Source organism: Mus pahari, chromosome 7 (assembly GCF_900095145.1).
Source record: "Mus pahari chromosome 7, PAHARI_EIJ_v1.1, whole genome shotgun sequence".
NCBI lineage: Eukaryota > Metazoa > Chordata > Mammalia > Rodentia > Muridae > Mus > Mus pahari.
Window position 1 is genome coordinate 30737521 of NC_034596.1, and position 27478 is coordinate 30764998.

The following is a 27478-nucleotide window of genomic DNA, read 5'->3' on the forward strand; positions in this document are numbered from 1 at the left end:
CTCCCTCACGCCCCTCCACCCCTGTGTGTGTGTGTGTGTGTGTGTGTGTGTGTGTATCTTCCAGCTTTGTACCAAAAAACTTTGAAGTGATGTATTTGGATATATAAAAGTAAAAATAATGTAACTTAAAGGTAGATGAAAAAATGGAAGGAAAATATTCACAATAGGCCACAGAGATTAAAAAAAATCCTACAGATTTTTCATATTTACAAAGCACGATCTTCAACTACATGTCTAGCCAAAGGAACCGTCTAATCCATATTTTCATCCAACTTTGAGAAGTTACAAACAAAACCAGACCTCATTTATGAGAAGCAGTGCTTTTATAGAAACTGAGACCAATGGAAATTTCCCAAGACGACTGTTATAGAGAGAACACTTGGAAGATAATGGAACACAGACCTCATAGTACTGTAAAGTAGACACAGCAATCCTTTAAAGGAAACTAAACATTAGAAGGATGCCTTTGTTGACATGCTGAGTAGTGTTTAAAATGACTGGTGCTCTACTATCTTGGGTGTGGAATAACATTTCATGCTGGTGGACTAACCCGTAAATGACTTTATTGGTGTCCCAAATGCCATGTCTTCAGATCTTGATTTGTATGAGTTCCAGATTAAATTTAACAGATAAACCAAGTTCCAAGAATCTGAAAACCCCATGAGTCTTCGCCTGAGGGAAACTGAGGGAAATACCTTAATATATTCCAACTCTTACTCTCTCCTATGGGTATGGGTCTTCTTACAGGTAACATGGAGAGGTGGGGACTACTCCATCTTCATGCTGTGAGGGAGGAGGCTGAGCCTGGCCTTGTTAATTGGCCAGAGTGAAAATCCCAAGATAGGTACATTTGTCATCTCCTACTTAATGACCTAATTAGTCATTAATTAGGGTAATTTGTGCTTAACCAATTGTGATCCAAACGACTTCTCTTTGCTCTGCCCCCTTCCTCCCTCCATAGCCTGGGGCTCTGTTTCAATTGAGGGACATTTCCTTTCCCAACTCAGATTCTAAGAGAACACTCCACAGAGACCTGGGTTACTCCTGTGTCCCTAAATACTTATTGTGTGTACTTTGCCAACTGATTTACTTGCTCATGGCTTTTATTTTATATTTTTTTTCTGCTTGGCTGTTCCTTCCTCTCCCTGCATCTATCCGCAAGATGAAATTGAATTCACCCCCAAAGGTTTCCTTCTAGGAATAGCCATTTCTTATCTTCCAGGCAGGATTAATTATTCTCTTTGCAAACCACTTTCTGTACACCCTTCACACAAAGTATTCTTTGGCATGGCGTGGTGCCAGTCTGACTTTCGAGGCTGCTGTGCCTCTGCTTGGGTCACCTGTGCCCAGTATGATGTTCAACACATTGCCCATGTGAGATGGCTGAAAGTTTTCTGTACAGAACACAAGTTAGACCTTGGGCAAGACTCACTGCTTTAAAATGACAAGGAGTTGGAGAACAGTGACATTTGAAGGGGATTAAACTGGGAAGACCTGTTAGCCTCTGCAAGAACAACTCTGGAGTCTTTGTCCTGGCCCAGTGCCAGTGTCCTGTCTCACATGTGCTGAACACAGCTTGATGGTAACAACAGGATGGAGCCGGAGGCTGGGAAGTACAGTGAGCAGGTAACAGACATCCACAGGCATGACCCTCCCCCATAGACAGGAAAGGAAGCTCAAGAGGGAATAGCAGTAAGGTGTCCACACAGAAGATTGTCAGACGGTAAGGCCTCCTTTATGCTGTGGCTGGGCTTGGGGGAGGGGGATAGGTGTGTCTCAGTGAAGCAAAGCAAGAGGAAGTCAGCATTCTACTCCTAGAGGGAGATTGAGGCAGGCGCCTTTGGTGGTGAGACTGGGGCAGAAGCAGTTAAAACAACCCAGGAGCCAGGGGTTCGGCCTGACACTATCAGACAGGGACTTCAGTCAAGAACCTTCAGGTTCTTGGCAATTTTCTGAGTCAGGCCTCTGTCCTTGGACATGCACTTGGACCTAGGCTGAAGGTCTGGTGTACCCTGATATGGGGACAAGGTAACAGCTGTAGGAAACAGAGCAGACTGGTAAGATTGGCAAGGTAGCTTCAGTCAGTGTAGATCAAAGTAACCAGCCGGGGACTTCCTAGGCAATGTTTCTTAACAGTGACATCTAGGGGCAAGTGGCTCTAGGGACACCCCTCAAATTGTCTCCTCTTCACAAATGAATGCCATTTGGCTCTCTAGATGATCAGTATTAGCTGACACACTTGCTCAGTGCCTGCAGTGTGCAAATACCATCTTCCTTTACGAAGATCTGGTCTTGGGAAATCAAATTGCTCACGATCCATGAAAATTGAACATGTCCTATAGGAATGCATCACACATTCTGGTCTCTGGGTATAGATGGTTGCTTTGCTTCACACACACACACACACACACACACACACACACACACACACACACACAGGCACTATTCATTTCAGTAAAAAATTACCCACAGAACATGATAGGTAACACATGATATCCCCTATTTATATTACTAATAAAACACTATATTTCCTCATAAGATTTGGTTGTCGTTCCTTGCACAGGTAAGCTATTTGTGTAGTAAAGCTTTCTAGGTGGTTTGGTTTGGCGGTGGTTATCAGTGTGTGCCTAGTCAATAACTCATACACCCACAGAGTACAATGCATGGCAGGGAATCAGGGCTCCTGGGGTGGGGGTGGGGAATTCTGTCTGATCAACTCCTCCCTTTGAAGGATTTGCCCTTTCACCTCCTGCCCTTTCACTAAGCAAACATCTTCCAAGTGTTTCCTGTATCCCATGCAGCCCCGTCGACATTTGTAAAGGGAGAGGCACACCGGACAAATAGCTATAAACATGACAGATGCAAAGCAGGAGACCAAGGAGGCAGGAAGACCTGTGCCAGAAGTCCATCTGTGGTATGACGTTTACGTGGAGACCTAGAGGGCGGGGCAGGTCTTCTTAGGGGTAGGCCCACCAGGCAATGGGGCAGCAGGGAGGGGGGTGGTGGAAGACATGGAAGGCAACTACAAAACAGTGGAGCATGGGGCTGCTGTGGGTGAAGCTGCAGGAGCTGAGGTGCACAGTGCAGGTCTTGCAGACCACTTGGACGCCAATCAAAGGGATGAGCGTGCAGCACATAGAAGGTAGGATGCCATCCTCAGCTCACTGTTTGCAGTTTGCAGTAAGGAGGGACCCCCACCCCCACCCTACCCCACGAATGCCCACGTATACACAGGATCTTAGGGTCTTAGTATTTAATCCAGATAGTCCAGGCTGACCTCAGAGCCATTCTTCTTTGGTCCCAACCATTCGTGTCTATTTTTATTTTAAGTTCTAAAGCAAATTCTGACTTACTTCAACCTTTGAAAAGATAAATGTGAATCGTGAAGAAGCCTTGACATACTGGCAGAATTGTCTCTGGAAGGTGAGATAACAAGGCTTACGTATCTGACATTTAAATTGCTTTTGGGTGGGCACAGCGGTAAATGACTTTAGTCCAGTACTTGGGAGGCAGAGGCTGGCTTACTTCTGCAATACGAGGACAGTCTGCTCCATATAGGGAGACTTTGTTTCAAAAAGCAAAACAAATAAACCAAAAGGTTTTTGTTTTTGTTGTTGTTGTTGTTTTAATAAAAAATTACTGCTTAGGAAAAAACAAATGCAATTCTTATTAAATAAATAGAAATCCAAATTCCATTTGGCCTTGATTTAAATAAATTTGCATGTTACATATGTTTATAGCTGTTCACCAAAATTTGAAATATAGTGCTATTGAGACAGGATAGAAAGAAAGTAAATTATGGGACAGGGGAACAAAGAGGGACTTCTTACCCAAGCATCTGATTGAAACCTCTTCATAGATGACAAGCAAGAAGTGCAGCATGATTAACATTTGCCCTGAAGGTTGCTGGCTTACAGGCAGTATTCCTTTCATATGTAGACATTTTAGGTTAAAAAAAATAGAAATGCAAAGAGCCAGGTTGGAAACCCAGTGTACAATGCTGGAGCTAGCCTGGAGACCCGGTGTACAATGCTGGAGCTAGCCTGGAGACCCGGTGTACAATGCTGGAGCTAGCCTGGAGACCCGGTGTACAATGTTGGAGCTAGCCTGGAGACCCAGTGTACAATGCTGGAGCTAGACTCACTGCTGTCTCAACATCTTCTGGGAATCTTAAACAACACTGTTGACCATGCTTCCAGTGAAGATGTCCTACCTTCCTGCATCCCATGATCTAGACTTTAACTTTATTGCCACATACAACCAGGAATCACCCTGTGATCTCAGATCATTTAGCAACATTAGAACACAGCAACTTGAAGAATCACAGATCGTGTGATCTGTGCACGTGCGCGCGCGCGCACACACACACACACACACACACACACAGCAGCAGCAGCAGCAGCAACAACAGCAGGAGTTCCTTTAATACTTAAATGTTATGTTGTAACAGTTCCCGAATAATGACTCAGAGATTATTATTTATGATTAAATGCTTAGGCCATATGCTAGGCTTACACACACACACACACACACACACACTCCCCACACACATTTATGAAGACAGTGAAGGTCAGCTCTTAGAGAGGCCCATACCTGTGCTCAGGGATTGTCTTATTTTCTCTACAGCACCTTTCTTTTTAACATCCGTGCTTAAAGTCTATACTAATATATCATTGATAGACTTCAGCTTTGTTTCAGATTTGCTTGCCCTCAAAATATGTTCTGCGGTGAAGCCACTGATCTGTTCTTGTCTTAGCGGCGGGCCCCTAAATGATGAAAGGGGTGCTGGAGAGATGGTTCAGTGCATGGAGGTGTTGGCCCTGCCATCGTGGCAACCTGAGTTGGATCTCAAAACTGACGTGAAGGTGGAAGGAGAGAAGCAGCTATCTTTCGGGGAGATAATCTCTTGTATACTATGTGGAAGCATCACCTGTCAATAAAAATCTGATGGCCAATAAGCTGAGGCAGGATTAGAAGGTGGGACATCTGGCAGAGAGAAAAAGGAAGCTGGGAAAGAGTCAGGCACAGGAAACTTGGCCATCGGACTAGGAAGAAGTCGAATGTATGGAGCTGAGGGGAGGTAACAGCCACATGGCGGACACAGAAGAGTATAAATGAGATAATTGAGCTATGTGCTACGTGGGAACAAGCCTAGCTTATGGCCTAGCATTTATTCATAAATAACAAGCCTCCGGGTCATTACTCAGGAACTGTAACAACATAACATTTAAGGATTAAGGGAACCCCTTCTGCTGATCTATAGCACCACGTTGTGCTTCCATCCCTGTGACTGCTAGTAATCTAAAACAAATCACCAATGTGTTAAAAAGCTGTTTACCTTGCTTAAGAAATATTCTTAGTCAAAGAGATATGGAAATTGACATCATTAAATTCATTTAATCCCTGCCTGTGGGAGGCTGCCCTGAAGGCTACAGATGTTCATAGATTCAAATAGTGAGATTCCGTTCCGCTTCTCTGCCTCTGTTCCTAATGTTTCCCCCTACTCTAGAAGTTACTGATGGATATGACCCCAGGCTAGGCCAGGTGCCTTGGACAGAGGACAGTGAGACAAAGCACAGCCTTCCTCTTTTGGTCCCCCATTGCTATCCCCAGGCCATGGCCTCCCATGTTTGTATTGTATATGGAGAAGGTTCACCACACTCTTAACAAAAAGCAGGCCAGCCTTTCTTGACCCTGTCCAATAGGTTACTCAATGACACACATTAATGAACATCATGTGGTCAAAACTAGCAAAGGGGACTTTTAGTTCAAACGCAAATATGTACATTTCCTTGTTTGCCTAAACATGATGACTTTATTACACCAGACCCCAAGTCATTGCTGAGGGAATTTATGCACACAGTCCCTGGGATAGAAGAACCTTTGCAAGAACAAGAACACAATTAAGATACATAAAATTCTGAATTAATAATGTGAAGAAAGAAAGGAACAAAGGAAGGAAAGGAGAGAGAGAGAGAGAGAGAGAGAGAGAGAGAGAGAGAGAGAGAGAGAGAGAGAGAGAGAGAGAGAGAGAAAGGGGGAAAGAAATGAAAGAAAAGGCAAATGAAAATTTGTCCAAGTCTGGAGTTAAATGATGGAGCTCAGCCATCCATCTTTGTCAAACTTTGGAAATCCTTCATGTGGATAATTTCCTGTTTCAGTGGTTAGCTTTCTCTTGTGTGCAGAGGATGAATGGGTTTGGGGTGGGGGATGGGATAGTGTGAGAACAGGTAGAGGTGGGGTTTAGTTCTCTCTTTAACTATAATAGGCTACTTTGTCATGTTTTGTATATTGCCCGAGATCTCATTTCAAAAAATGGATTCTTAAAATTTTCAAAGCTAGAAGACTTGCCTGATGTCTAAAACGACGATGGCAGAGTCTCTGCTGTGGTCTGAGATGAGCTAATCATTCTGCATACTTCATTGCAATGATGCTGAGCATCTGGCTTTTACCACTGCTATAGCCACAGTGCTTTCTCTAGGTCAATCTTCCTGGTGACCCCCCAGCAATAAAATTACTTTCATTGCTACATCATAACTGTAATTTTCTACTGTTATGAATTATAATGTAAATATCTGATATGCAGGATATCTGATATGTGTCTTGTGAAAGGGGTCACAACCCGTAGGTTGAGAGCCACTGGTTTAGAGTCATGGGGCTAATGGTTGTGGTTTGGAACCTTCAGAACTGTGAGCTAAATAAAAGCTTTCTCGTTATAGTGCTAACTAGATCAATAGTACCTGGAAAACCCATAAGTAGGCCATGTTCCTTCTTTACAGAAGAAAGTAAGGTTCTAAAAAGCTAAGTGACTGCCATTGTGGACACAGCTGTTAAGCATACTTAGGTCTGTCTGCTACAAAGGCCACTCCCTTGATCCCTGTGCTACTGGTTAGTAGGAAGGTAATACTCACAGGTGTGTAAAACGCTGGCAGTCTTCCAGAACACAGGTGTGTAATGCACAACACAGTGCACAGGAATGCGCTTTGGGTGGTGCATACTATATAGACATCATGTGACTGAAGGAGGTTTAATTGCTTGATCAGGAAGGATGGAGAGATGTGACAGACTGTGAGAAACCCCCCACATGTGTTGCTCTGAGTTGATGTTGCTGGGTGGGGCAGGAATCCTCTCCTGGCTTCCTCATTATGAAGATATTTTTATCACAAACGTTTTTAAACTGAAAAATAACCATTGCAGAAGCAACAAAGAAAGCTGAAGGGGAAAACTGCTGGGATTTAGTGGTGTGACATGAACTCTGTGTGGGTCTTCGGAAATTTCACTCATTGGCAGAGGGAAGAGACCATGTATCTATAGGAAAGAAGAAACTCATGTCTAAGGCAGAATTCCATGCATTTGTCTAACACACTGAGCTGTTGTCCTGCTTGAGCTGTCTGAAGCTAGTCACATCAACCTCACATTCAAGAGAGTAAAACTGAGTGCTTTTTCTTCTTTAAGTAGTAAAATCCTTCTGCTCCTCCCATGAAATGTGTCCAGTTTTTGGAAATTGTCTGAAACCCAACTGAGTATATGCAGAAAAGCACATACCCAAACTCCTAAAACCATCTGAGCAGGGAGTGTGAGTCATGCCTTCACCAACTAGACAGCCAGCTGGTAGATCAAAACACAAGTTACAAAACAACACGAGGAAGTAGCCGTTCCCCTACAGTTCAAGGCTCATGTCCTTTCCTAAGTTTATGCTGGATTTGAAGGAAAAGCCTTCTTCCTAAGATGTGGAGTGCAAATCAAAGCACATTGAAGGCACACTAAGGAAGGTGGCTACTGCAGACAAGGCAAGGCAAGGCAAAGGCCACTCTTGGTTTCTGTTTTGTGACTCTATTGTTACATATTCGCTATGCTTACAACTTTTCTGACTTGTATTCATTCTCAGCTATTACACTTGCAAGTTTAAGATGCTCTCGTGTGTTTAAATCTAAACACTCCTGTGGGGGCTTCTTTGCAGGCTAGTGGAACCAGAGCTCACTGCAGAGCCTGTGCTCAGTATGATGAAACCGCCAACAAGAAAAGGACTACTCTTAACACCAACAAAATCAGTATGTGCAACAAGATTCCCCTGTTGGTAATACGATAAGTGCACGCACAGTACCAAAAACCAAGTGAAACTCACGATTGTTTGCAAGCCCTGAAACATACTTGAAGTTTGAATCTTCTACTCAAAGTCTTGAGTAGATTGGTCTTCATAACTGTTCTTCCTTGAAGCTGTCCTGAGCATCCAGCAAGCCCTCAGGGGTCTGTGGTCCCCAGGGCCACCCCTTATAAAGCATCTTTACTTGCTGTTTGGTTTTAGTGAGCAAATCCCTGAAAGTATCACTTTGCATGTACTTGTGGGGATGAACAGAAGTGAGGAGGAGGAAGGAGGGCAGCCATGTCATGAGCGGAGAGGGAGAGGTGACTTCTACAGTGTGATTGGTTCCTATTGGCAGGAGATGTGGAGGACTGGGGTGACATACCTGGAATTTCTGGAAGTGTGGACTCGTCTTTTTGCCAGAAGATCCCATCACAAACAAGAAGTCTGGGGTTAGGACGAAGGGCACTCTCTCTTTATTGATGCCTAGGAAACTCTTGTAATTCCCAAGAATGTGTCCAAAGTCTATATGAAACAGGTTTCCTTAAGAGAAGAAAATGCCTGGCGTCATTACCTGGTGTGAGTGTTTATTAACATTTTGGGGTTTTTTTTTTTTGAAAATAAATTTCAGTTGCCTGAAAATGAACTATTTTGAGTGAGAGCACCTTAATCTCTTTTATTATTTTCAGTCTTAACAGGTGCTTAAAAGCAGTAGCTGCAAAGCTTCCCGACAAAACCAAGTTCGTTTGTTGACAGGTTTGTTCTTTAGATGATACCAAGATGTCATTAAAGACAAGCAAGCAAGGAAGCAAACTAACAGACAAACTTGTCCCCAAAGTACTCCTTAGACAGGCAAATAAAAACTCTCGCTAAGTTGTGACCATCATGCTGAAGAGACTTTATGTCCTTCATATCACCAACAGACTGCTGTTGTATTTTGTCTGGCAGGAGTGGTGTTAATGCTTTACTTTTAAGTACCGCTCCAGAAATACCATTTTGAATCTCTTTGAGGATCAGCTTCTAACACTATTGCCAGCAGCAGCAGCAGGACCATATTAGCTTTTATTTATTTGGTCTTTTAGCATTTCTATAATCCACAAATGTACTGTTCTTTTGTGTTGATCCTGTTCTTGCAAGGAATAAGTAATTCACACCAAGCTCCTTTGCTTGTTCCTAAACTCTACTCTTTAACAATAGTTTTTGTGTTAAAGTCTTTCTATGTAGTCCAGGCTAGCTTTGAACTTGTGTTCCTTTTCCCTAGGCCTCCTGAGTGTTGGACTTACAGACATTGGCTACCATACCTGGAAGACTATAAAAATGGATTCAGATTCCATATATGAACATTTTATGATACAGCATGAACCAGTACGGCTGTGAGTTAGGGACGCAGGCATTGCAGACGAGGGACGCTCATGCGCTTTTATTATTTGTTCTAGTTGGGTTTTGCAACATTTGACATTGCTGATCCTTCCTTCTAGGCTATGCTCCCCACGCACTCTTTTTACTTCTCCCTGTAAGTTTTTCCTTTATTTTAGTCTCATTTCCTTCCTTTTCTTTGCTCATCCATCAACCCTCAAGAAGGGTGGTCTGTCTAAAGTAACCAGTGTCCCCATACACAATGACTTATAAATCTGGGCACCAGCTTAGACTCTTACTCTGTGCCAGGAGGATAGGATAGTGGGGAGGCAGTGTTGAAAGAGGAGAAGTGCTTCAAATGGACAGTGGTGATGGGTGCAAAATAATGTGATTGTATTTAGTGTCCCTTGGCTGAACACTTAGGAATGATTAAAGCGGAACCTCTTATGTTAAATGTATTTGACTACAATAAAGCTTTTATTATACAGTGGGAAAACGCACCCATCTCTGAGATCATAATGTTGTCGTTGTGCCTGTCACCGATCCCAAGGACAAATGTGGCCACACAGTAGCCTGCACAGGAGTAAACGAACCTTTCCACGGCGGCCTGAAACTGATGAGAATGGATATGAATGTTTGTTGCTTTCCAGCGATAGAGAGCAACCCAAGTCAATGACGACGCCTCCCAGAAGGACAATGTTCTAGGAACCATGTCAGACAGCAAGAAGTTTGAGTCCAGCCTCATTAGTACATCCCTCATATCAAGGAAGTGACAACTGTCACTTGTATTTTTAACTGTTGGCTTGTATTTTCAGTGAAGAGTCATCCAAACACTACAACATGAGGAAGACCCAAGAAGGAAAGGGCCACAGAAATTTATCAAAATTTCCCATCTTTTCTTTTAGCCACTTGCCCGCAACTGTACAGAACTCGTAGCAATTTCTGCAACTATGCTTTGCTTATAACCATTTAAGTGTATGGATGGTTTCACAAGCTTTCATGTATAACAGATTAATAAAGGTTACTAATTATATTCCCTCCACCAAAGGCTGCTGGCCATGCAAGTGTGAAGTGCTATTCCCATGCAGTAGAACTTTAAACAGCACCCAGATGGCCTTGCCAAACAGTTTGTGAAGGATTCAACATATGCTCTTCAGCAAGATAGACATTTTCAACATTTATAACTTACCATTTAGAGCCACAGTAGAAATTGCAAATTTTTTTGGTTTGGTATGAAAGAATGTATATATGGTAACTAAATCTGTGGGTTAAACAGATAAAAGTATCCATAAAAAGTGCTAACAGATTATTTCACAGAACCAAATTCTATGCAAAGCTTGACTGGTATTCAAAACTGAAGCAAATGTTTTCCGGGTCTAGAAGTACGTGCTCCGTCTCACAGATAAGCTGCATCATCGGGGGAAAACCCTCACAAACCCCGACAGCCTCAGGAGTAAACACCCAACCAGTATGCTGGGGAACAGAGACATCCATGAGAAGAGCCAGGTAGCCCTGGAACCACTACTGTCCAACAGAAGACAGGCTATATGGAGAAGTGAGCCTGGGCTGGGGAGGGGAGGGCAAGAACTCACCTTTTCTTCAATAGGGCATTTTTCCTTGAGCCAGTGATTCAGGACTTCATCTTTGAACGCCCCTGTGTTACCCACTGTGCTTTGCTGAATTTGAGCGATGGTTGTGGCGTCCTTCACAATCTCGATCATTCCTACATGAAGAGACAGAATTCAGGAGAGGCTGATCCTGCTATAAGTCTTTGCTGAGCAGAGAATGGAATTTTTTTTTTTTTTTTTTAATTAGGCCAAAGATCTGTTTTCCAGTTCTGAGCTATTTCCTTATTGTCTGCATGCTTGCTTTTAGGGAAGATAATAACAGTAAGGTTCCAGAAATTATAAAGAATACTTTCTCAATATTCCTGACTAAGGAGAGGAAAGGGCTGCTTTGGGGGGAGTGACAAATAAAGCCATCTATGCACCAATCTTAGCCTTCCTTGCTCGGAGATTGGAACTAACTTTTCCTTTAAAGGTAACAAGGCCAAATGTTTTGTACCTTTTCTCATATCCGAACCTTGAATAAAAATAAGTCTGATTAAAACTAAAATGTTAAATGCCTATAAAAGTACCTGAGTGGAGTGTGTAATAGCTTCAGGAATGTGAATTCTGGAATTTAAAAAGAAGTGACAGTTCCTTCTGTTTAATTTTAAATGTTATTTGTGAGAGAAAAGCTGAATGTGCAAAGAGATGAGTTAAGAGGCAGAGAAGAGCCGGGGAGGGAGCAAGATTTTGGGGAGACTGTTCCTGCGTAAGGGCCAGGCCCAAGACAGGCGTCCCTGCATCGTCAACATGTCCTTATTGAACTGAGAGTCTCCTTCCAGCCTGGGAACATTTCCTCCTCTTGCCTATGACTATAACTTTCCAGTTAAAGACTGCTTTCCCTGAGGGAGTGATGTCCTTTTAAAGCCAGCGGAGTTCTGTGCCGCTCATCTCCTGATACAACTACAAACCTATTTTGTCACCAGTTGAGATGCAACCGTAAGGCAGAAGGCACAGGTCCAGAGATTCAGTCTCCCAAATGGACTCCATGATGCGCAGAATCTAGGAACCAAGGCACAGGCACTACTATTACACGTGGATGTTGGTCAATGCATTTTCCTTCTCTCTTAAAAAGCTAGTAATCTTATCTGATTGCATACAATATATGAGTAGATGCAAAACACATAAGCAATAATTTTCATTGGTCAGACTGATACTTAGAAGTTTCCTGTCATTGCAAATCTGTTAATTTCAGCCCCTGGGGTGTATATGTTGAAGAAAAGTATAAAGAGTTTTCACTTGTGGGAGGCTTTTTGCCAGGTTTCATTATCTATCTTTCAAAACACCCCACTTTGTTATGCATGTTTTCACACAATAACTGTAATGTCCTTATACATGTTTAATACTCTGATATCACAAGATCCAGGCTGCAACCAAGGCAATGAAATCCATAATGGTAATGGTGACACTAACCCCAAACATTAACTGGTTGCTCTTTTATGTGTGATTCTTGTAGTAACCTTGTATCGGGAATATAATTGCTATTTCCATTCAGTGGTACAGGAACAAAGTCTTGGAGAGTTTCAGTGCACGGTGGGCTCCAATAATAAAACAAAGTCTAAGGGCGGACTGTGTCTCAGAATTAAAGGATCAGCAGGGCGCTGTTTTGTGGCTTTGAAATGCTCATCTTTGAACAATCCAAAGGATTTTGCAGATTTATTTAAAACTAAATTGATCTTTAAAAATATTAAGGGATTTCTTTCTCTCTTTTTAAAAATATTTCTTGGACAGAAAGCAAAACAACAGTAAGGCAACCCATCCTGGAAGGGAACCTGAGTACCATGTTAGAAATAAGTCAAAAACAGAATCTTAAGATGAATTGACAATATGTTTTAAAATAGGCTGCCCTTAACTTAGTACACTTCATTATCTAAATAAACTGTGTTAGGTTTTAGACACCCTCATCTCCTTCTTTGGTGAGTCACTAAAAGCTGGATAGAAAAGACTTACAGACTTGTGATGCTGTCTGCACAGAAATGTCAAAAAGCCTGACATGGACAGTGTTGGTACCTCGCCGCTCACCTCCTCACCATTCGCCTTTTCCTCCCCATTCACCTGCATGATCACCTGCCTTCTGGTCTTTTTTTGCATCAGATCATTACATGAGTTTGAGTATGAATACTAAAGGATATGTATTTAGGGAGAATGCCTACTGGTATGTTGATATGTCTGTGAACAGGAATAAACTGGGTACTGTAGACAAATAATCTCATATTTGTCTGTGCTTCCATGCATAGAATGGAGTGTTTAAAAAGAGGCTAGGAGAGGCAAGTGTATATGTCTACTAGGAAATGTTGAATACCCATTTTGAAAGGACAGAGAGAACTAAGGCACTAGTTAAACTTATCTGTTAGGTACCTTTTGATTGCTGTTTATCATATGGAAAATGAAACAAAACAAAACCCACAGAAGGCAGGTGTGTTTTAGACCAGCACAGCACTCTTTCATCAGATAACTGCATAACCCCACTCCCTTCGCATTAACCTGCCTGCAAGATCAACATGTCTTGGCGTAGATCATCACCATGTTTAAAGATGATTCCAATGGTTTCGTTGGATAGGACTGTGGGATCAGCACACTTAAACTCAAGCCACAGGGGCTTCTTCTTGGAGGCCATCACTTTGCATTTCTCGATCTGTAAGGAAGTGGTCGCACCATCACATACACTGAACACACATGGAGGAGACACAGAGTCTCGTAGAGCATTGCTAAACACAGGGGCCATGAACTGGCTGGAGAATGATTTTCAATATTTGGATAAAATTATAGAAGGCATTCTCACCCAAACTGGAAATGCTGTCTATGGGTGAGAGAAATCCATAAGCCTTGAAACAATGGCTCTCAGATTCTAAGTTTAACTCTTTAAGTTTCTGTGAAGGGCCTGTGGGGTGCAGCAGGCACCATTTTAATTACCCTACTCCATGGGCCTCGGTATGCCCACTAAAAGTGCATTGTCCAGAGCACTTTCTACCATCTGTTTATGCATTCCCTTTCTCAGATTTAATTTGAAAAAATGAGGTCTAGAGCTTCCACAGTGTCTGAAATGTTATCACTCCAGAACCCAATGTAGGCCAAATCTAACTCAGGGAAATTTAACAGAAATAAATGGAAAATCTGCCACCTGAGCAAGGACTTTCAGCCCCAGCCCCTCACATCTAAGAGAGCACTTCACAGTGACAGCTGTCATAAGAATAAGCCAAACCTTTCATGGGTTTTAGACAAAAGTGAATGGACTATGAATCACAAATATAACGTAGAGATGGAGAGAAGACTCAGCATGCTGTTGGAGGTTGTTTCTTGCTTAAAGCATGGAAAAAAGGCATCCATGCTGAGCTTAGGGTCCAGCAATCTAGAGTACACCAGACGTCTTGGAAAGGAAGGCCAGATGAGAACAACAGAAAATAATAACAGTCGAACAATTTCCAAATGTGGTAGAACAGATACCCACAAGCCCAAAGAGCAACTTAACCTGGCACCTTATATAAGAAACCGTGCCAACACACACTGTAATCAAACCACTGAAAAAACAGGGAGGGAAGAGGTTGGAAAAGACATAGGGGGAAAATGATGTATTATAAATAGAGCATCAAAGACAAAGCCAGAGTGTTATCATCAGGACATAGGCAAGGCAGAAGAAATGGTACTGCAAGAGAAAAACAGTAAGCCAGGATTCCCTGTCTAGTGAAAATATTGCTAAAAATTAAATGCATAGTAAAATATTTCAGCTAAGTAAATTTTGAAAGAATATATTGCCACCAGCTTGCAGGATAACATGTTAAAGATCAAAAGTACCCATATCCAGCACAATAATATGTGGGCAAACATTTAAAATGGCTTCATCTATCTAGGATAAATACATTTTTGTTTAAAACAAAAATAATATATGGTGGGTTTATAATACATGCAGAAGAGGTGCATTAATGGAAGTATACCTCTGTATGATTCTAACATGTATACAAAGTGGTCTCTTACACTATATGGTACTGGCATGCACACAGACACTTAAATCAACAGAGGGGTCAGAGATGAGGCATAGATGCACCTACGGTATGGACAGCTGATATTAACATAAAGAATTTCTGTTGTATTTTTAGAAGAATGTTCAGTGCTTTGATTTTTGCTGGTGGCTGTATAGAAGCATTTATCTGTGAAAACTCACAGAACTTCACTTATGGACAACTGTTTGTGTAAAGAATACATCAATCAATTGATTTAAAACACAATGGAAGGGCAATTACCCTTCCATTGGTGTGTCGTATTGGGTGTTGGGATGTCTGGTGCTAGTGACGAAAGGGCAACTAGAGTGAAGCACATCAGGAGATGCTCTTGATTCTTGTGTCTACCATTGTAGATGAAGATCCATTGTAAAGGACCTGGCTCTATAAAGCATGATAGACATTTGCAGGACATAAGGAACATCCAGAGAAATCCCACCGATACCTACCACCAGAGTACCGGCTTTTAGTCCAGGATCATAGGGAACTCTAAAGCTCTCGGGGAGACTGGAATTCTGCAGGCTTTCAAGCTTTTGCTTAAGCTGTGAAATAACTGCAATCATCAAAAGCATACAGGAGTTAAGTGAGCACAAGACATTATCAGTACTGTCGACGATATCGGCACTTCCTGGTGTCACATTCCCTTCAAAGTCCATGTATATGATTTGGGAAATTAGTAGTAGGAAAAGGGATATAGAGCTCTGCCTTTGGGGATCTAACCATTCCAAGTAGGCAAAATAAGTCAGAATCACTGTGAACAACTTAAGTATAAATGTCCCTTCGCAGGCAGAGGGCATATATGAACACATGAGTAAAAACCTCTAGTCAAGAGAGTGTGTCGAGAGTGAACCTAAGGAATTGGTGCCGCCATTGTCTTTCCAGCCTGTGAGATTTTCAACGGCCCTCTGGGTTGTGGAGCAGACATTTGAACACTCTCTTAACTAGAGCTGGGTTAGAGTTCTGCAAATTCTCAAAGGAGGAAGTTAGGGTGTGTACAAAAGATGTGGCAACTTCGAAATTCTCAAGGCAAAACACAGAGTACAGATTACTGGCTGGATAACAGTCAGAGGCCAGCCAAAACGTAAGATTGTTATTGCTACCGTTAGTAGCTTTGGGGGTAGCATACTCAATGAACTAGAAAATGATCAAAAAGGAAGGTTAGAAATGTAAAATATTCAAAAGCTTAAACCAGTGGGCAGGGATGTTAGTGCCTGTTTTAAGCTGGCATGCTCGGAATAGGTTTGTAAAGTTAGTAAAAGATACTTTCTAGGTTCAAGCTTCATACACTTTATTGTGTCAAAAAGATGTGTCACTGGTATCAACCCAAACCTTATAAGAGTGGTTAATTTTCCTAGAGCAGAAGAGACAAGAGGTTGGGAATGACTCCAGAGAGGAGGTGCACACACATACACACACACCCATGTATACGAATGTGAAAGTGACATACATTTATCTATGTGTATTATTCTGAGATGCAAATGTATGTATATGATGAATTTTTAAAATAAACCTAACCTCTTAATATTACCTTCAAATTCTGACTATTTGAAATCAGCATGAAAGTATTAAAAGATGAGGAAAAGGAGATTTGGAAAAAGGAGTTCCACACACTTCTTGTGTGTGGAACTGTTATTGAAAATTATGTCTTCTGTTCACACATAGTTCTTCAATTTCTCCAAGTTTCACATGCACAACTTCACTCATAAGAATATATACATTTATGGTCATAAAACTCATGTCTTACAGAAGGAGAGCTTTATGTCTATTTAGCTCATTGAAGACAAGAGACCAAAATGTTTTCTTGGTCACCTTTTGCAAAACACTACTTGGATTCTGGAAAGAAGATTCAAAAACAATTATGACATTTGGAAGGAGAACTGAGAAAATGCAGCCACTGTACCTTGGGAACTGACGTCATACTTCTCAGCCGAGAGCGATTTAATATCAATGGTGACTTTCTGTAACGTCTCAATCACGTGGACCTGCTCTGTGAAGTCCTGCAACATGGCTGTGCCACAACCTCGCAGGTATGCCTCCAGGATCACAGCGAACCTCTGCTGATAGTGTCTGGACTGAGCTATCTCGCTTCGCAGGAACCAGAACAAGAAGTGACCGATTCTTTTGTTCTGAGATGGGTGCAAGATGGTGGAGATCATGGTGACTAATGCTGTAGGTTTATCGGGCAATTCCTGGTAGCCTAAATGGTTAGACTGTTATCAAAGTGGAAGTACTTACTCTCAAGCCACGCTTCAGCAGGAATCTGGCCAGCGCACTGTCGTGGTATGGTTCAAATTTCACAGCCTAGAGGAAGAGCGCATTGACATTTGAAGGACTATACTCTGTGGAGGTCAGTCAGGAGAAAGGAAATGGGGGAAACCCACGGTTCTGCTTCAGTGGGTCTTTCCCGCTAAAGTGGTGAGAATCTCCCCAGCCACTCAAATCCAGTTCCCTGTTTAGCAGACACTGGGGACAGGAGGAGGAGGCACTCGCTTAGCATCCTATAATAGGCGAGGACCAAGCTGGGGCTGGAGGCCAGAACTTGTGATGCACAGTGCTGTGATCTGGGTCATGGCAGAGCTGAAGCTGCGAAGGCTTTTCCTCTGAGTTAGAAGGGCTTGGGTTCATGGAAGGGGAGAGGGGAGAGGTGGATATGACTATAATAATTCTTTAAAGTGAGAGGTAAGGGTGGTTGGTACAAAGCAAATGGACCATGGAAATACAGCATTTATCAGTAGATGCAAACGGGTCAAGTGTGAAGATCCTAAAACCCCGTAGCCTCCCTTTTGAGCAGCTCCCATCTGCTTACTGTAGGTAAACAGCCGCCCCCACCCTGCCACACTGAGGTATGGAGCGCTGTGTCAGACTATCCCCGATTTTCTACGCTTCTCTAGGCAGAGCTTGATCTTCATTGCTAGTGTTTGATCATGTTCGCAGTGTTGGTTCTGGGTTGGGTGTTGACTTCAGTGAAATGGCAGCTCTGTTTTGAAGAAAGCCAATAAAATGGGAGAAATAAACTAAATCTTGGTGGGTCCCAGGATATTTTTCATATTTTACTTTTCAATAAGCTTGAAATAGCTAATAGTTTTGAACGTGACAAACATTATTTAATTATCAATGCACATATTAAGCTAGAAGGTAGGTAGTCTATGTGGATCTAATATTAAGCTAGAAGATAGGTAATGTATATAAGTCTAATCTGAACAGTTCCTTTATAAGTAGAAATGATCTTTTCCTCCAAAGTACAGAAGACATTTCCACTGTAGCCCATATTATGGGGCCTGAAGTCTTTTTGTTATGGTCATAGTTCTTCACACTCTGGGTTTCTAATTTGATCTGATCAGTACTGACCTTAATGTTTCAATGTTAGCCCTCCTTCCAAAAGTGCTTCTTTTGGGTGTGGTCAAGTAAGTGCCATAGAACTGCATCTCAGCCGAGTTCTGAGAATGCGGTTACTCAGTCAACAGAGCTCACTTTAAATGGGTTTTAGGTTTCTAATCTGATAGCTGGTCTTTCTTCATGTTTCACTTCTACAACAATGATGCAGATCGCAACTGAGAGACCATTTTAGCCAGCAGTGAGTCATTTAGTTGGAGCAGAAAATGTTTCAAATTGCTGCACAAATGAATATCACTCTTTTCATATAAGCCATCACATCCAAAGTTAATAAGACTGATTGACCTCTTTCACCTAAAATATTTCTAAGAAAAAACATTATTTATCTTTGAATTCTGCAATTTTCTTTGGAAAATGACAAGGAAAAATTTATTAGACCAAGCGTTGCCTACTCTGAACTTTCCCTAGATGCTTTAATCACAATTAAGTGTCACCTGATCCCGTATTTGCTCTTTGGTTTTCCCAGAAGCCTTTGTCATAATTTCATAATTTGATATTAAACACATGGTGTGTATTTGTGTGTGCTGCCGCAAATCTGAAGGTTTTTCTTCTTACTGAAGACATTGTTGAACTAAGGGCTGAGCAATCTGTTGTACAATAACCATTTCCCCCCACCCCACACCCACATCTTACTTTCTATTCCCATGTCAAGCAACACAATGTAAGATGGGAATTACTAAAGAGAGCAGAATTATCGCTCTTTAACAACCCAGCTAAATCTCAGGCATATGGCTCCCTGTCCCCACAGAACCCCAGAGAGCATCATGGGGAGTGAGTGAAACTAGTTTCCTGCCTGTTTAAAGAGGGCAGCTACCAAGATCCTACTCAGCACAACTCTTTGGCAAAATAGCAATAGCTTGTGCTCCCCAGGGCCTGTGACCTCCCCGGCCATGGGCTTTTGACCAGATTGCAGTACCAAGCATGACATTTCCCTCTGTGAAGTCGGCCTGAAAGCCATCATGAACTCAGAGTAACTATGGTCACTTGCACAGGATCGACCCAGTCAAAGTTCTGCCATAGTTGGGGTAGATAGATGGTGTCTAGGCCCTACCTCTTATTGAGGAGCAGTGGAAAGTTGCTAGGACAAAAACAAAAACAAAAAACAAAAAAAACATTATTCTTTTTGGAAGATGTGGCTACTAGTAGGATTTCTCTGCTCTCATGGAAGGTTCTACACCCATGAACATGTGGAGAGTGCTAGTTGGACTTAGCAGTTATTATGGGGAAATGGCATTAACTTGAGAGGGAGACATATTAATAAGGACAGGAAGAGAATCTGAAGTGGAAATAGGAGGTATATATGATCATGTTTCAGTGTATACCTATATACAATACTCAAGAATAAAGACAAGTATTTAAAAGATTCTACCCAGATACAACATGTTGTTCTACAAAGTTTTAAAATATCTCTAGCCTGTATGATCCTGATGCTTAATTCCTGCAAGATATTTGAGGCTGTAAGAAGGACAAAGCCTGAATCAGTCAGCCCTTTAATTTTAGCCCATGGCCCTTTAAAATAAAATATGTGGCCCTGGACACAGAGCTTAGTGTCCTTGTATCTCAATTTCCATATTTATAAAATGCAAATCCAAACCTAATTTGACCACCGTCGTAGTTAATAGTGGAATCAAATGACACAATACACAATAGTACATGAAAATCATGAGCCTCGGCCCAAGGAAGTTTGCAACTAGTTCAATTTATCATGAACTATGTAATTTCCACTGGGACAATTCTCCTAAAACGTGAAGGGCAGCACTGGTGTCTTTCAAACGCTCACTGCCAAACCCTCAAAGACAGTTAAAAAAAATGTCAATGGAAGCATTTACTACTTTTTTTTGACGTGGCTTCATCAGCACTAGACTGACTGATCATGAAACTGAACAAAGGGTATGGGATGACTACTGAAAGGGGTGCCTGTGTACATGCAAATGAGCTCTCCGAGAGAGCAGTTCCGGCGAAGCACCAGCCCCTACCTGCACCAGCTGGAGAAGGTAATGTAAAACGTCATCATCCTCTAAGCTCTCCAGTTTCTGAACCGCAATGGCCCGAACGTTCTCGTCTGAAAAGTTACAGTCTAGGAGCTGCATGGTTAAGCCAACGTCCAAAGCACTTTGATCCCAGATCTCCCTTCTGGCTAACAGCTGGTACGTTTTGGCTACAATTTCTTGCTGCCCCCATTTCACTGAGCTGAACAGCTTAGGGTAAGCCTTCGGATGCTTCAGGCTTTCATATCGAAAATGCCAGAGCAATTCTTTGTCCTCTGCTGTGAGGGGGTTAAGTGGATCCGTGGCTATGATTGCCTCCAATTGCTTTCGGAGCTGATTGGGCATTTCAGCTCGAACCCTGTCTCCCTCTGGGTCAGGGGTGGGCCGGTGCTTAGGCAAGGCTATGGGGTGACAGTAGTTATCCAGCAGGATGGAAATGGACATTGAGTTCTCTTTGTCAGGATTGGTTGCGGATGTGAGCTTGTCAGCATTGAAGCTGCCCTGCTCCTCTGCCTTGCCAGATATCTGCCACATGTGGAGCACGTAGTCCCCGTGGCGGAGGAGGAAACGGTGGTCTATTAACAGCAAGTTCACGTAATAGAGAAGCTGGGCTTTGCCCTTGGACTCGCAGCCTGGCGTCTCTGCAGAAGCCTTGCTGGACAGTGATGGGGTTTTGCAGCAGTAGATCTGTAGGTTCAGTAGGGCCCCTTTGGGCAAATCTTTGATTTTGATGCCAAACTCCAGCCACACATTCCAGAGTACCTCTTCTGTGAAGGGCTTAGGGCTGGTTCTCCTTTGGCAGAGGACTTGCTGCCCGTGCTGGATGTTTGCTTCCACAAACACGGTGAGGTCCGTGTTCCGAGGCAGGACAGGGATATCAATGCCTCTGATCTTGACCCTGAACTTTCGGTCGCAGTCCCACAAAGACACCGTGAACACACTCTCGTGGTCCTTGCCGTGGATGGTCAGCTGCTCATGGTAGCCGGTGACTCCAGTGCAGTCATCCACCAGCGGCCATTCTTCCTTCCTCACCTCATCAAGGGCTGGGTCTGGAGGCGTGTCGAGCACCAGGTGTATTTCGTCTCCGTTCTTGAGGCACTGCCTCACCCACTGGAAATTTTTGAGGGGCGTTTCACCCACCAGGTACTCATCGCGGCCACAGACCCGCAACACAAAATCCTGCTCACTTTGACTTTCTGGGATATTCATCAGGGACTTCTTCTTGGCCATCTTGGTGAAGAAGCTCTGGAGGATGGTGCCAGGAGTATCCTCTGCGGAGACCTTAATGGTTTGACTGGTGGTACCGCGGTGGATGATGATGAAGATGCAGTTGTTGGCAATCTTCTTTAACAGGTAGTCTGGGAGAGGTTTGGACGTCACCCAAGGGTGCATGGCATAGAGTTTGGCATCCCGGCCAGCCACTTCAGCCATGCGGGGTGTAACCAGACGGCGGCGAGTGAACTCTAGCTCATCATCGTGCACATTGCTGATGTCAGTGACGTCATAGCCAATCAGGGAGGTGAGCTGCTTTTGGAAAGCCAAGGTCTCCTCGGAAGGTACATGTCGCTGGACCACGTGGATCTGGCCAGGGCTCTTGTGCATCAACTTCCAGTAACGCAGGCAGTCTAGGGTCTGCACCACCTGGTACCTGTCATAGATCTCATACCATTGTCCCTTCTTCTGGTAGAGCAGGAGGAATTGGTCCGGGCCCAATCGGTGATAGAATTCCGCAGCCACACTGGTCTCCAGTGCGCGCAGCCACACCTGAGCTTTCATCTGCTCCACATTGCCATGGCCAGCCACATGCAGCAGCGCTGTTTCTGGAGTCTTGCTGATGCGCTGGCTGGTGGGCAGTACGAACTCAATGGGGATGAGTTCCATGGAAGATAGGCTGCCTGCTGCGCTGCGAGGCTTCATCCTCCGGCGCCGGCGGAGGTTGTCCTCTCTTAGAACCACCGGTTGTTCATAGTTCTCCAGCTCCATGCCCTATGTGACCTGGGAGTGGAGAAACAGAGCTTTGTCAAGAGACACTGTTTCCCTGCACATTCCTGTACAATGGCAGAGAGAAGGTGTGGCGGGTTGATGTGAGCACAAGGTCTGAAGGGACCAAGAAAGATGGAGGCAGCACTGACTAACAGCGTTGGTCAGGACATGAATCTCTGCCAGTCACTTACTGTTTGAGTTATGTGGCCTACGTAATCTCTGAGCCTGATTCCTATCTGTCAAATTGATTATTTACACCTAGAAGATGGAGGTAAAAGTTAAATAAGGCAGTGCACCTTTTTAAAAAACATGCTGACAGAGTTTCTTTAGTTTTGCGAGTGTGTGTGTGTGTATATGATGTTTTAATTTAATGCACTATGAGGCTGGAGAGATGGCTCAGTGGATAAAAGTGCTTCCTGTACAAGCATGAGGTCAGAGTTCATATCCTACCTCCCACATAAGCATTACCATTGTTCCCATGGACCTGTAACCTCCAGGGGTGGGTCTCTCTCTTTCTGTCTCTATCTCTTTCTCTCTTTCTCTCTTTCTCTCTGTCTCTCTGTCTCTCTCTGTCTCTGCCTCTCTGTCTCTCTGTCTCTGTCTCTGTCTCTGTCTCTGTCTCTGTCTCTCTCTCTCTCTCTCTCTCTCTCTNTNTCTCTNTGTGTGTGTGTGTGTGTGTGTGTTGGGAGGAGAGCAGAGATGAGAGGACTTACTGGGGCTTGCTGTCTGTCTACCAGCCTAGCTCCAGGTTCAGTGAGAGACCCAGTCTGAAAGGAATAAGGTGGAGAGAGTCTCCTCTGTCCTCCGCTGGGGTACTTGCACACCTGCACACACGCTTGCTCACACCACACACATTACATACTACCCTCACACGTGCACAAAAATATGTAAAACCCTCATTGAGCACAGTGTCTGACATTTACTGGCTCAAAACAGCAACTGTTTGCAAGTATCCTGAAACACACAGATGCCTAAGACAGTACAGTGGAGGACAAAGGCTGAGTCCCTAAGGTGCAGCGTGAGACCCTGAACATCACTTTGAGAACAAGCCAATGCCGATGCATTTCCTCTGTCCCGTCTCACACTTCTCTCACCCAGACACCCAGTCCTGCTTCATCTTCTCTGTTTTCAAACTGTCTGAAGCCGGTCTCCCCAGTCAACTTCCTGTCTTCTTTCTTTTCATTTTTTTCTTTCTATATAAGAAAGCTAGTCATTTCATTCATAAAACTCAAGGGTAGGGAAACTGGTGAAGGTTGTAACCAAAGCCGTTTGGAGACACATACCACTTTGGTCATGGAATGTGGAGCATTCCAGCTATCACTGCTATATTAGGGCAGGGGGAGGTGCCAACATACTTGGATTTTCCCAATATGAACTTTTAGGTAATTTTAACTAAGCCAGTTAGTTTGGCCTGCCTCTGCTTTAGAGGGGACACAGTAGAAGACATGATTCCTGCCCTCCCATGATCCGAAACAATAATTCAGTTTCCTTATGTACTAATATTTTCATCTCCATAGCAGGAATTTACAAATTTGTTCCCATCATATTACCCATATCTGAATATTTTCCCTCTACAAAGTATTTAGGCGTAACTATGAAACCCATCAAATAATGACTGAAATGCTCAGAGTACCAAAACAAAATAATCCATAAAAATGATTCATAAAATATGATTCATAAAAAATTTGATTTTAATATTTAGCATTGCTACATTGGTACTACATTATATTCTAAACCACATTCAAATATTGAAACAAAATATTTCAGAAAATATCATTTACTCTCTAACTGATGTTAATGAGTTCCATAATTAGTTATTTCCTGAAGAACAGTGGAGTGTTAATTATATACCCAAAAGGAGATCTTGATTAAAAGCTATAAAAGACAAGTTACATTGGATCTCAACTTATGTACAATCCTTGGGTTAAGCTATTTTAAAAGTCAATTCTCCCTCCTTTTAAAATATAATGAAGCTATACTTAGTAAATAAATGAAACCAACTGTCCCAAACAACTGTTGCTTGGTAGCTTAAAGCATTCACTTTGGTCTTTTGGTACATTATAGAATAACCAAAAAAGAAAAGAACCATAAGCTATTTTTATACTGACATGAACTTAAAATAAAACATGTCCAAATTTAAGCATACAAATATAACTCAGTTATCTGCCCCAGTGATAGCAGGAGCTCACGCTATAGCACGATACAAAGTACAGAAGAGAAAAGGCCGACCAAATACTCACTGGGTCTCCTCATGGCTGGGACTAAGTAGCTTTGTCCTCTTACAAAAACACTGTCTGGACAGAATTCCCAAGCATGCACTTGGTAGACTCTGAAGCCTGCCCGTCACCGGCTCTGTGGCCGCCCCTTTCCGCACAAACAAAACCAGAAAGAACTAATGCACCTGCAAGCCCTTGCTGGACGGAACTTTGTGGATGTACACAGTCTAAGCGCGGTGAGCCAAGGAAACTCAGACGCCCGGGGGTTGGCTCAGCTTGAACCGGCAATGGACCCAGACAAAAATATTCTAGCTGAGAAGGAAGTGCTACTGTTCCAAGTCACACCAAGCAAAGGGCAGTCAACAGAAAGCAGTCGTACCTGAGACAGCCCGGAGGTGATGCTGAAGAAGGATCATTTGTTTACTTGTAGGAAAACAAAAACGAATTCAGACCTACTCGGGGCACCTCTCCACTCTTCCTCTTTTCTGGGGCTCCCTTCATATCCAGATGCAGAGGAAGTGTTGCAGTTACCAGGAAGGAAGTTTTAACCAAGTTGATTATACATGTGATTGCTCATTTTAAAAGTCTCAGAAATGCATTTCCTGCTGAAGCACACACGGAGCTGAGCGGAACAGAGGACGGTGTTTGCCTTACTATTTCTCTCACTCTTTGAATTAACTTTTCAAAGATTGTGAGAGATTCAGACAAACCGAAAATATAACCAAGACATAAACAAATGAAGCGTGTGTGTGTGTGTGTGTGTGTGTGTAGCTAGCAGTAAGTAGAAGAGAGGGCTGCACAGCCACAGTATTGGATAGCTTGTTAAGAGCTAAGTGAAACCTATTTCCCTCTGAGAATTCGAATAAGCCCTGGTGTGTGTGTGTGTGTGTGTGTGTGTGTGTGTGTGTGTGTGTGCTATAACTGTGGACTGTTGGGCTCAATCTGGATGTTTGCAAGAGCAAAGCCTGTGAACTCACTTCCTTAGATTGGTGAGACCTCCCCCTGCCTCCCGTCTAGACCATTCAGGTCTCAAAATATCACAAACTGAAAGCCCTGTAGCATGCAGTGCTTGTGCCTGCTGCTGTTATGCTGTGTGTGTGTGTGTGTGTGTGTGTGTGTGTGTGTGTGCTGGTGCGTGTTGAGGGTGGGCTCACTGTGAATGCTAATTAATCAGACAAAGCAGAAGGAGATTGCTTTCCTGGGGACATTAGGGAGCTAAAAACTGTCAGCACCAGGCAGGTAATCACTGAGAGATGGCTTCCTGTTCCCACAGGCTTGGAGAACACGGAGGAGACAGGTTCTGAATTCTTTTTAAAGCAGTCCTATATTTTCCAAGTAACTTCAATTCCTTCTACATCCCTAAGCAGAGCCAAACGTCCCCTGTTTCAGGGGGTCTCTGTACCAGGGCTTATTCCTCCCCCCCCACTAGGCTGTCAAGGATATGCAGCTGGAACATCAAGAAGGACAGAGGGGCCTCACACATCCCTCAGAAGCACAGGTTTATGAGTTTCTTTGAGCTTCTTGGATATCAAGATAGAGTCACTGATCTGTTCTGCTTCCCCTCACGCAGTCCTTGTGATGGTTCGTACAGATTGTAAACTTGACAGGATCTAGAATCTAAGAGACAAACCTCTGTGCATCCCTGTAAGCCTGCTTCTAGACTGGCTTAGGTGAAGTATGTAAAGGTCCACTCCAAACATGGGGGAAACCATCCATGAGCTGCAGTTCTGGATGGGAGAAAGCCAGCGAGCACCAGGCGCTGTTCATCTGCTTCCCGATGGCAGATGCGATGTTAGCAGCTGCTCTATGATCCTGCTGCCATGTCTTTCCTGCCATGATGCACTGTACCCTCAAACTGGGAGCCAAAATAACCCCCGTTCTGCCTTAAATTGCTTCTGTTGGGTGTTTTGTCACAGCAACAAGGAAAACAATACATGTCCTTTGGGTCTTAGCTTCTAAAATAGTGGTCTAAGAGTTAATAGCAGTGGGCAAGTCTTGATTCAAAGGCTGCTGCCTTCCAGATATGCAGAGGGGTATCTCAGCTTCCCAAAGCGTATTTCTATGTAAGCATACTTCCTTGAGAGGTTGGTATCTTTACAAGTCTCAGGGTAGTCTGAATTGTTCAGGGGGGAAGACTTGCCAAGCTATGCTTCACCCAGAGCGTGTGGGGGCCCTGACAGCAGGTGAAGTGAGGAGGGTTAACGCTGACCTGAGGGGACCGTGAGCTGACTAATTCTCAGCTTTCTGGGTTTTACACACACATGCACATGCACACTTTCAGAAATGCAAGACTCAGGCACTTGGGTCCTTTTTCTTCTGAAAGGACTATTCAGCTAAGTTCACTCATGCGAAAAAATGTCAATTCTCTGACTAAACTTTCAAATACTTCAGGCTTACTGGTGGTTTGAGATTAAATGTACCATGATCTCCTTCAATTCCTCATACAGCCACTAAAACTTACTATCTGTAGTGAATATTGTTAGGCAGAAGTAATGAGACATGCCCTGTGCCTCTTTTCTCTGTGGGTACTTCTCCACACGGAACCTCATTTTCCTAATAAGGAAATTTTATCCACAGAATTTTGGGCTCAGCCGATCTCCAGGCTATCTCACTTATGTTAGTGGTAGCGTGCTGCTGCTCTGTCCATTCTGAGAGTCTCATGCATCCAGCAGTATATTCTAAGTAGAGCAATCAGGCTATCATAGGAATGACAAGATGGAATCGATTCAAAGCAGAAGACACAGTAGGCAGTGCTCATTGAGAAACAGATTAAGAAATCAGTTGTTCCATCTTAGGGAGGCTCTTTGCATTTGGTCTCTGAGATTATCCACAGTGTTGTTGGTAAACAGAACATCAT

General features: G+C 43.2%; 1 protein-coding gene across 1 annotated transcript in view; it reads right to left on the reverse strand.

Moving 5' to 3' along the window:
* Pik3cg (phosphatidylinositol-4,5-bisphosphate 3-kinase catalytic subunit gamma) overlaps window positions 1-24764 on the reverse strand; it is a 33077-nt gene extending 8313 nt beyond the window's left edge. The window contains exons 1-10 of the mRNA XM_021201745.2: window positions 24646-24764; window positions 20411-22417; window positions 17277-17342; window positions 16942-17167; window positions 15491-15594; window positions 13535-13681; window positions 11958-12048; window positions 11032-11162; window positions 9941-10052; window positions 8469-8626 (exon numbers count right to left, since the gene is read on the reverse strand). Coding sequence (XP_021057404.1) covers window positions 8469-8626; window positions 9941-10052; window positions 11032-11162; window positions 11958-12048; window positions 13535-13681; window positions 15491-15594; window positions 16942-17167; window positions 17277-17342; window positions 20411-22405 — 3030 coding nt within the window. The 5' untranslated portion in view covers window positions 22406-22417; window positions 24646-24764. The remainder of the gene's footprint in view (window positions 1-8468; window positions 8627-9940; window positions 10053-11031; window positions 11163-11957; window positions 12049-13534; window positions 13682-15490; window positions 15595-16941; window positions 17168-17276; window positions 17343-20410; window positions 22418-24645) is intronic.
* Window positions 24765-27478: the final 2714 nt, after the last annotated feature.